The following is a 10,652-nucleotide window of genomic DNA, read 5'->3' as shown; positions in this document are numbered from 1 at the left end:
CTCAGCAGCAAAATTCTGGTCGGATAGTGTGACACAGAGGTTCTAGCTGGCTTGGCACCAGAAAACAGCATCGTCATCGGTATTTGATAAGCAGCGCACTTGATATCCAACGGTGACCCAAAACAGCAACATTTTTTAGTTTGACCTGACCTGGAAGGTCAATGACTGACCTGAGAAGGTAAAACTGGGTATCATTGGATTCGTCTCTTCCCAAAGAATCTTTTTGGTCTTTACTGCTAAGCTCTATCTCCAACAGGAACGAAATGGCGCGGGGGGGGGGGTGGCAACCCCCCCCCCCCATGTGCGTTCTAGGATGGGAAAATGGCATGTGCGGGCGAGGGTTAATGAAAAATAAATGCCAGAACCGTGTTCCTGGTCATCCAATCTATAAAGTCGGGCACAATTTAACTGGTTTTAACAACATTTTAGAAGGTGGGATAGTCCCTTTAACAAACAAACAAAACAAAAAAAAATCCGGCAGGCGGCTATTTTTTTTTGTTGGTAAAACTGGCCTCTGCTCTCGATTCCATCCGAATCCTCTTTTTCTCCTCTGCGTCTCAACCTCCTAGGGGGTTGAGACGTTCTTGTCAGACTAAGACTGACCTAACCCAACACAATTTTTAATCAATTTTATGACATAGGGGTACAATGCTAGTGTAGCAGCATCGCATTATTGCCTTGACTAGCTTTCTTCCTTTTCAGCTTGATCCTGTGTCACAGAGCCATGTATGTGAGCAGCAATTACCGATCACAGGACCCAGACACCACGACCTGCTAGTTTCTGAGTCAAGTCAGCTGACGAAGGGGTCTGCTAATGCACAGCCACCTAGCCAACATGATAATCTTAGGAATCTTAGGACCCTATATTATTAAGTTGCCCTATATTACCTTACCTTACATTCACATAATGGGAGAGTTTAGAGGCTCAATGGACTGTAGAGAACCATTCTCTGACTCAGTGTCCCAACAATTGCCAGTTTGGGTGGGAAGTGACATCCAAATAGAGGTAATTTTTCACTCATTCCAAGTTTTCCTGAGCAAATTTTTACTCAAGATTTTACCAATAAAGGGGCATATGTGTGTATATTTGCTGGCTGGCTTTTACCTACCTACCTTCAAATTGCATTCAATCATCTTATAAAGTGGCTCCCACATCCTCCAATATTCACAGATAAATAACTAGATGATCCCTGTTCTCCACTTTTTTGTGCCTGTCCGACTTGCAATTTTCCACTCTCGGCCCTCTTTGCAGAGGAATATCCCCTTCCAACACCCAAACCAAAATATGACTTTGGGACACCGCCTTCTTATCAAACCTGCTCACGTGCGACTTCTACCTTACTTAGGGTAACTTTTAACCCGCGCATGAGGGGGGGGGGGGCTGGCAATATCTTCTTAATCGTTTGACGGATCAACACGAAACTTGCGGTACCTTCAGCGGCATCAATTTGACACCTTGTGTTTAATTTTCAACTTTCTAGCTACCATAGTTTGGTCGGAAATGACGTCAGAGTGACGTCATGTCGGCCGATTTTGATGCAAAATATTGAATTACGGGAAACGCTCTCAAGAGCTCAGTTTTAAAGCTAGATCTATTTTTTTTTTTACATGAGTGTACTACACATATACTCGTACGTAGCTATCAAACTGCTTTCTGGTATTTTCAAAATTTTGAAAATTTTGAAAAATATTTATTTACAATTACAAAAATATATTTTCTGATTAAGAAAAAAAAAAGGTTTTGAAAAACCGGAATGCAGCCTCCAGTGGAATGCAACTTTGGTCACAAAGGGCAACTTTGGCCCACCACTGGAAACAGACTCTGTTTTGCTGTAGCTTTTTACACTCCTACCTAGTACAGAAAAGTTGTTGTTATGGTTTAGTAAGACTGTTCATCGGTTACCTTTGGGAGCAGCCCTGAGTTGTTCCTAAGACCAAGTTAAAGGGCTATGGGGTTTTAAAACAACCCATGAAAAATTAAGGGAAAATCAGGGTTGGCTAGGATCCAGTGAGGACGGTAAACGGGTGCGCCATTAGTGACCTTGTGGTTTCCAACTTGTAGTGGTTCAAAGTAAGCTCAGGTTACACAAAAATTCAGAGTGGTAATTATTTTCTTTAAAATGAAAATTGGTATAGGTGGACAATGTTGCCACACACTTAAAGATCGAAATCGGGCAACTTTGGCCCAGTTTGAAATATGTCGCCCCTTCCCGTTTTTTTTTTTTTTTTTGTTCGGCGATAGCTTCAAGCACGCCAGCGATATGGAGCTGAAACTTGGCATAGCTGACCTTTGATCCAAGCCGCATATTGTGACACTAATCGCATTTTCAGGTCCGGTCAGGTCACAACCCTATGACGTCATAATAAACCTCTGCACGGTCCTCAGGTGTCACAACATTGCAACGCCCTCAGTGCCAGGGGAATTTTCACAGGGAGATGAAACTTACAGGTTTAAATATCCCTCTGAGGTCTCACAACTTATATCTCGGATTTTCCCTAAAAGTCACATGAGGTCAGGTGGTACCGTGGTCACGTGACCAAGTAACCGGGAAATATGAAATCTGCTATTTTGGCGCCAGGCACGATCTCAAACTATTTCAAGCACGTCGGAATCGTAATTCCATTTACTCCTTGCAAGTTTTCACTTTTGCATTATTGACCTTGCGTGACGTCATTTATCACGTCACTTGGGTCGTAAGACTTTTTTCGTGAACAACTCCCGATCAAATTGAGCTAGCGAGTTGGGGAAGCCACCAATGGACTCAGGAAGACTTGCCGAATCGAATGATATGCAACATGACCTCCTTCGACAAGCTTCGTGACCTGGGGCACGGACTTGATCTTGAGCAGAGGTCAACACCTCAAGTTGACCTCACCCTGACAAAAAAGTATACCATTCGACGCGCCTGAAAAAGGCGAACACGATGCTGTCAAAATCGCGGCTCTTTGGCCATTTTTGCGGAGTTATTTATGAAAAACTGAACACGTGCTTTGGGTCACGTGACCTGACCTCAGAGGTCACCGGTTGACCTGAGAAAAAAAAACGGGTACCGGCTAACGGGTAAATGGCTAATGTTGTCATACGCTCGGCAAAAATGAGCAGAAAAGGCGGAAACCATAAATTTAGATGAATATTTTTCGTTTCGCTGTTAGAGGGGGTGGGGCGTCTGTCCCACCCTTACCCCACTTACCCCACTTACCCCACATCTTACCCCACTCTCCCCTATCAGCGACCTCATTTGTCAATCAAAGTATTAGACAACCATTGCTCGATCGATGATTTGATTTTCGACGGCATATCTTTTACTCGATGCTATATGAACACATTTCTTAGAAAGAAGGCCTACAAACGGTCCAAAATGCAACCTTTGCCCTGACCTTTGACGTCATCGGCTGCACCTGGGTCAATGAATTTTGATCACGTGGTAGTTGCCCGGTGGGGCTATCGAACGCCGTTTGAATTTTGAAAATCGGTCGGTAGCTCTCCGAGATCTTAGGGTGGAAGGGGGCAAACGCCCCCCCCCCCCAACGGGTGGTAGGGTGCGGGAATAGTCCAATGGGGCGCAGGTTAAGGAACTTCAGGCTAGGGTGTGATGTTATAATCTGTCTTGGAACATCTCCAGTTTGGCAGCGCGCGCGATACACTGAGCGGCTTGTTTTCGGTTGTGTTACAGACACTGGAGCCGATGCTCTGGCCCGAGTATGGTGACACGCCGGCGGACGCTCGAAGTGCGCGACTGCGGCTTTGTACATCAACGCCTGATTCGACCCCCAAGCGACGTCATTCAGGCCAGTTGGTGCGCCAGTAAGCGTCTGCGCTGGAGCAGAAACTGCGGACACCGCCAGCTGACTCAACCCTTAGCATATGGAAGATCGTGTATCAGAATGAACTCTACCCCAACTTTATTGAAAGTGGCGAAAATTCTATAGTGCCTAGTGCATGTACATGAATTGCAATGCTGCGCTTAATTCTGTAGATCGGGCAGTTAAGCTTAAAATACTATCTTCTTCTGGAGTACCACACCTCTTACCGTTTTCTGTAATATTTGAGGGTGTACTATGCGTCTGGAGCAGCTGCTGTACAAGGCACAGGGGCATGGCGTGCTTCGGCGTCCGAGAGCGTGGGCAGCAGCGCTGCACAGTGCACTCAAACTAATCTTTTGAGCCGAGAGTGTGGAGCGGCGATTTGTGCTGGAATGTGTTGGTCGGAGACATATTGAAGGCTGCTGGGACAGGTCGCCCCGGCGGCGGCGGCGTACCCGTGACGCTGAGAAGTAGAGCGGACCGGACCGGTAGCGTATGCGGAAGGTGCTCCCAGTACCGACTGCCAGCAGCCTCTGAGCGGCAGCCAGCGCCTTCCCTGTGACCGCGAGCATGGAGCGCCAGACAGCGCCTCCCGCCGTCACCGCCCACACGGCCTCTCTGACTGCGGGCGGCCGGGGCACGGCGGCGGTGCCGTCGTCGCTGCACTGCACGAGCCCGGCCATCTCGCCGCAGGTCCGGTTTCAGGTCACTCATTCATCGTCGGGCCGCACCGAGCGGGAGCGTCGCAGAACGGCGTCCTCCTGCTCGTCGCGCTTCAGCGACGTGTCCTCGCCGGACGACGACTCGCTGACTCTGGAGCGGCACGCGCCGGACGGCGGATGGGGCTGGGTAGTGGTGGCCGCTTCCTTCGTTGTCAACATGATCGCCGACGGAATCGGCTTCTCGTTCGGTGTGTTTTTCGTCGAGTTCCTGCGCTCGTTCGGGGCGTCCAAGGGCACGACGGCCTGGCTGGGTAGCATTTTCCTGGCGCTGCCGCTGCTGCTCGGCCCGCTGGCCTCCTCGCTGGTGGACAGGTTCGGCTGCAGGCGGTGCACCGTGGCCGGCTCGCTGCTGGCCTCCGCCGGCTTCCTGCTCAGCTACTTCGCCAACTCGATGGAGCTTCTCTTTGTGACCTTCAGCATCCTGCCCGGCATCGGCCTGTCCGTGTGCTACGTGGCGGCCGTGGTGATTGTGGCCTACTATTTCGAGCAGCGCCGCTCTTTGGCCACCGGTATCAGCGTGTGTGGCACGGGCGTGGGCACGTTTCTGTTTCCGCCGCTGGTGGAGCACCTGCTGCAGGAGTACGGCTGGCGCGGTGCGCTGCTCGTCCTCTCCGCTATTCTGCTCAACGTGGCCGTCTGCGGTATGCTGATGCGGGACCTCGACTGGACTAAGCGCAGCCGCCGAGAGCGCTCCAGTCAGTGCACGCTCTCGGCGGACGGGGACTCGGAGCGCTGGACGGCCGACTCGGACTCGCTGCCGGACGTGGAGCGGCTGCGGGGCGCGCTGGCCGCTCGGCCGCCGGCCGCTGAGCAGCTAGAGCGGCTGCACAGCTCGGCGCTGCAGCTGCCCACATGGCTGGCCGACGGCGACCTCTCTCCGGAGGTGCTCAACACGATCGAGTCCAACCGGAGCCTACGTGAGCTGGTGAGCCGTCTGTATCCGCAGCTGCTGACAGAACGGCCGGCTGGCCTCACCACCTATCAGAGACTCCCGGCAGACGGCGGCGGCATCAACACGAGCTCGCCAACCGGCGAGGGTGTCCCTGAAGGCGACGAGCTGCAGGGTTGGCACGGCCTGCTGGATGCAGAGAGTCCGGCTGTGCTGGCGGGTAAATCCGGTGGCGACCGGCGGCTGCGTCACCTACTGCCGCCGCTGAGCTGCGACTCGGCGCCGTCGGCGGCCCATCTGCGCAGCCGCAGACTGCGGCGCCAGTCGACTACGTACCGCGGCGCCATGCTGAACATCCAACGCTACCGACCGAGGGCCGCCTCATGTCCGGACATTTACTCGACGGTTACCGCCGCGGCCGGTGGAGATGGCGAGCACTACTGCAGCTACCTGGGCGGCGTCTGCGGCACCCTGCGCAAGATGGTTGACCCCGCCTTCTTCCGACTGCCCGGCTTCGTGCTGTTCGCACTGTCCAACTTCGTCTTGTACATGTTCTACGACGTGCCCTACGTCTACCTGGCCGACGACGCCATCAGCAGGGGCGCGTCGGACGAGGACGCCAGCATGCTCATCTCCGTCATCGGCGTGAGCAACGTCGTAGGCGTGGTAGGTGACATCCGAGTGGTGGGCGACGTCCGAGTGGCAGATATCTCTGTCTGGGCCTGGGGCCGTATTCACGTCGACTTCGTAAGTCGATTTTCTTTTGTAAGTAGTATTTGGTATTCACGTCGACACTTCTTAAGTTTTTATCGACGAAGCTCACGTGATTAAAAAATTTGCTTAATGGGACCCTCCCACCTTCAAAAAAGTTAATGAATTGGCATAAAAGTGATGTCCCTTGGCTGGGAAAGATAAAAAATGAATACCAAATTTCACCGAAAAATATTCACTGTTTTTCAAGACATTAGGCTTTAAAGGTAGTGTGCCACCTTTGAAAGATTTCCCATTTTATTTTTCCTAGGATAAGAAGCTTCTGTTTTTACCTAATATCGCAAAAAAAAATCAAAAATGGGCCTGGAAAAGTGCCTTTTTCGCCTAAAAGTTTATCGGTTTTTCGATATCCATAACAACTGTAGTGGGCTGACCTGCAAACAGGCGTCGGCAACAATCGCGAATGCGGCGCACATGTGACAATAAGCAAAGGTCATTATAGAGTTACGACGTACGGGAATGAGTTATCAGCTGTCTAATCGTAGACAACACAATGTCGAGCCTTAAACTGTAAGCCTGTATTGGTATTGTTTCTTTTATTTGGCTGTCGAACATTATTTATGGTTTGAAATATGATTTTATGTAAAATAATTGATATGAAAAAGCCGTCTCTTAACCCTATTCCTGGCGGGGGGGGGGCCTCAGGAGCCCCCCCCCCCCGAGGTTTTTTGGTTATTTCTCCCAAACGCGTTGAGCTAGGAAGCTCAAATTTTCTGACTTTTCCTAAAAGGCTTCTACGCAACATGTCTGTGAAAATTTTGAGTTGATCTGACCTCAGGTCAGGTCACCAGAGGCGGTTTGGTGACCCTACCTCAGAAAAGTTTGCAATCACGCCAGAGCTAGAGTTTTTGACCGATCAATTTCTTCTCTTCAGGCTTTAGTTAGGGTACCAGTATGTGCAATTTGTATATCTCGGAATTTCGATATCGGTGACCTAAGGTCAGGTCAGTTTCGCGACCTCCCCATTATAAGTCAATGGGGGAAAAATCAACTCCCTGTTTTTACCACTAAAACGGGTCGGAATGGCCCCATATACCATACATGACTTCATATACGATCAACCTTCACTACCTTGAGGTCTGTTTTGCTGTTGGGCAGCTGTGAGGTCATGTGACGTCATCAAAGGTCACCAAAGGTTTTTGGCCAATAACTCCGTACAGGAACAAGATACAGACGCGTGGATGGTCTCATTGTGTTCAGCTCGTCAAGACGCATCGAATGATATACATGATGACCTCGAGGTCACGTGACCTGAGGTCAACCTTTGACCTTGACCTTTCGAGGTCAACATATATATCATTCGATGCGGATTGACGAGAGGATCACGATGATGCTCTTAGTTTGTTCCTATCTTGACTAATTCGAAAGTTATTCGAGAAAAACTCTCTCCATATCTAGCGCCGCCATTTTGACTTTTTCGACCCCTGTGACGTCATCTTTGACCTGACCTGAAAATGACCTTTGTAAAAATTGTAGATCTTGACCGTGCGTATCCGATGCCGTTTACCGCTTGTCGCTATCTTGCTTCGTTCTCGAGATCTCAGGGGGGGCCGAATCGGCCCCCCCCGCCAGTTTCTTGTCCCGGCGGAGCCCGCCAGGAATAGGGTTAAGTTATGACCCCATTTCACTACACGCAAGTGGCAGAAATGACAATGATCAGCTGACGCATTTTTCTTGGCCGAAGTCAGAGCGCGCGGCCCGACGCACCACCACCGCACCACAAAGTATGAGCAGAAGCCGCGCCCAAAGCCAGGGCCCCGGTAACGTGAGGTAGCCGAGTCGGGGCAGCGTGCGCTGACCCAAGCCGGGGCCGCAGCTTTGGGCGCGGTCTACCGCATCCCCGCGGGCAGCCCCAGGCTATCACATGACACCGGGAGGACGCGCGGCCCCGGCTTGGGTCAGCGCACGCTGCCCCGACTCGGCTACCTCACGTTACCGGGGCCCTGGCTTTGGGCGCGGTCTACCGCACCACCTAACAGGCTTGTTCGAAACCGCAGGAGATGATGATGAACGGGTTTATCGAAACTTGATTGGATGAGCATATCGGTAATAGCGATTTCAGTGTGTACATTTATTGTTCATAGTGGTGTGAAATGTGGTTGGGGTACGACCGACAACCCGTCGGGGCGAATTGCGCACTGGGGTACTCAAAATTTGAAGAATTTAAGACGTTTCCATGAGTTTTGAAGGTATGGATAAGTTCTAAAAATCCGGTTCTCCTTATCTGGGCCATTAACTCCATACGGTCCAGGAAAGCTGGCTCACTACCTTTAACTTTTGTTTACTTTTTGGGATCTCCGCTGTTCCTAGCGACTTATTTGGAAGCAATAATTTGGCAGCCTGGAAATGCGGCAGACGTTGCGCGCAAAGCAGTGTACCTATACCACCACATGTTAACGATGGTTTTAGTCTAAGATTTAAAAATCGTTAGATCTCCGCAGACGTCACAAATTCTAAGGGGGCATTCCAATGCATTAGCCCCTTAGAATCCGAAAACTGCAAGTTTGAAATTCCATATCTCCGAAGTAAATCATTTTTTGATGCTGTGAGTGCCTAAAGTCCAAACCGGTATTTTCAGGCCATGGCCACCAATTTGGCTATCTCAACTCAAAACTAATGCTACGGTGGGATGGTCACTTTAAGAGGTAGGTCATCCGTAAGAAAATTCTTACGACAATGATCGACGTGAATACGGCCCCTGGGCCCATCTTATAAAGGGTGTGCTACCAAATGCCGTACTATCATTCCACGTCACTCTATTTACGGCACCCTATGCACGCAATCTTATAAAGAGAATAGTACGGCAATTCTTTTCACGCCATTTTGCCCACGGTACAAATCAACGCCAGCAGGAAACACTCAACGTGATTGATCAATGCCTTGTCGCCGTCGCTATTGGAAATTTTGCGTACCTACCTACTTTTTGTGAATAGCAAAAGTTATGTGTTTTACTTTTTATGGGGTATTTTTTTTCTTTTAGAGACACACATATGTGTAATGAATACCTAAAGTATTTATGGAAAACGTGATAGCAAACTATGGAAAACACCAACATGCTTGAAGAATTCTCCTGAAAAGTGGATTCCTGACCAAATAAATTACAGCGTGGGCATTCTCGCGCTCAGAAAATCGAGTGAATAAAGTGTTTCTTCTACTTATCATTTGCATTGCATTTATTTGCTGTTAAGGCATTGCCATAAATTTTTTAAAGAATTATTTGAATAATGATTTAATTATATCTCGGCTACTGCTTCCGTAATTGAAGTAATGCCGTTGACAATGAAGCTCCTACAATTTGAGCATTATAGGATACGTACAGGTCTCGCGGGTTTTAACCCTATTAGTGGCAGGGGGGTTGTTTTTATCCACCCCTCAGGTTTTTCGGGAATATCTCCGAAACCGCTTAAGCTACGATGCTGAAATTTTCTGACTTTTCCTAAAACTAAATTGGGCACATTCCCTGAAAATTTCAAGTTCATAACTTTACCAGGGGCGGCTCCAGAGCACTGGGAATTGGGGGTCCTATTCGTGAAGCGAGTCATTTGGGCGAAGATCACGATTCTGCACCAGTTTTACGGACAGTGAATGAAGGGTATCATGTGATAACATATACAAAGTTATTGTGCATCCTCTTTTGACACGTTTTTGCTATAATAGGCGGATCCAGGCGTCCAAAAAGGGGGGTTATTTTTTACCTCCCAACATAAGTGCCCTGACACCGCCTATGCATGACCAATACAATTTTAGTCGTTCTCTCATAAGAAAATTGTAACATGACAAGACCATTGCCACCCTTTTTAGAAACAGTACCAACAAAAACCTTATTTACTATACTTTTTGTGTACCCCCAATCTCAATGATCTGTATCCGCCTATGATTTTTGAAAATGCATATTTTTAGGATCCATGTGAATTCCTGGTTCATTCTCTATCGATCGGCAAAAGTTGCGTTGAGATTGGTTCAGAAACCTGGCCGTGATAAACAGTCTAAAATGTATCTGCAATTTAACCGTTTTTACCCCCCTCTACCCCCTATTGACATTTTTTAATTTTATTTTTTTAGAAATGTAGATCTCGTTGAGCCAAATCGAATGCCGTTTGAATTTTGAAAATCGGCCGGTTAGATCTCGAGATATCAAGGGGGGGTCGTAAACAGCCCCCCCCCCCCTGCCACTAATATGGGGTAGCCAGGAGCCTGCCACTAATAGGGTTAAGCAGGATTTCGGAGTCGGAGTCGGAGTCGCCCGGAGTCGTGGCAAGCAGCCAGGAGTCGGAGTCGGAGTCGGTGAAGCTGCCTCGACTCCGACTCCGGGAAGTTAACTAGAATCGGTGATATCACTGTTCAGTTGTTTTTAACCAGTGGCCCCCGCGGTAGAGTTCGCTTCTGGTGATCAAAAATAACTTTCGCACACATCTTGTTTTGACAGGGCCCAATCTTACCAATGCCGTGGATGCAGATGCCGTGGA

General features: G+C 49.2%; 1 protein-coding gene across 1 annotated transcript; it reads left to right on the top strand.

Annotated features, from left to right (window-relative positions):
* Positions 1 to 3,680: 3,680 nt before the first annotated feature.
* LOC122374560 lies at positions 3,681 to 6,321 on the top strand. The gene has a single exon (XM_043353371.1). It carries the CDS (start codon positions 4,375 to 4,377, stop codon positions 6,244 to 6,246), a length of 1,872 nt encoding a protein of 623 aa, XP_043209306.1. The 5' UTR covers positions 3,681 to 4,374; the 3' UTR covers positions 6,247 to 6,321.
* Positions 6,322 to 10,652: the final 4,331 nt, after the last annotated feature.

This window comes from Amphibalanus amphitrite, unplaced genomic scaffold, assembly GCF_019059575.1.
Source record: "Amphibalanus amphitrite isolate SeventyFive unplaced genomic scaffold, NRLGWU_Aamphi_draft 001673F_arrow, whole genome shotgun sequence".
NCBI lineage: Eukaryota > Metazoa > Arthropoda > Thecostraca > Balanomorpha > Balanidae > Amphibalanus > Amphibalanus amphitrite.
The sequence above is the reverse complement of the archived record's forward strand: the minus strand, read 5'-3'. Positions and strand labels throughout refer to the sequence as shown.

Bases quoted from the DNA above. Each gene is read 5' to 3' on its own strand.
- LOC122374560 (XM_043353371.1), top strand. From the start codon at position 4,375: ATGGAGCGCCAGACAGCGCCTCCCGCCGTCACCGCCCACACGGCCTCT.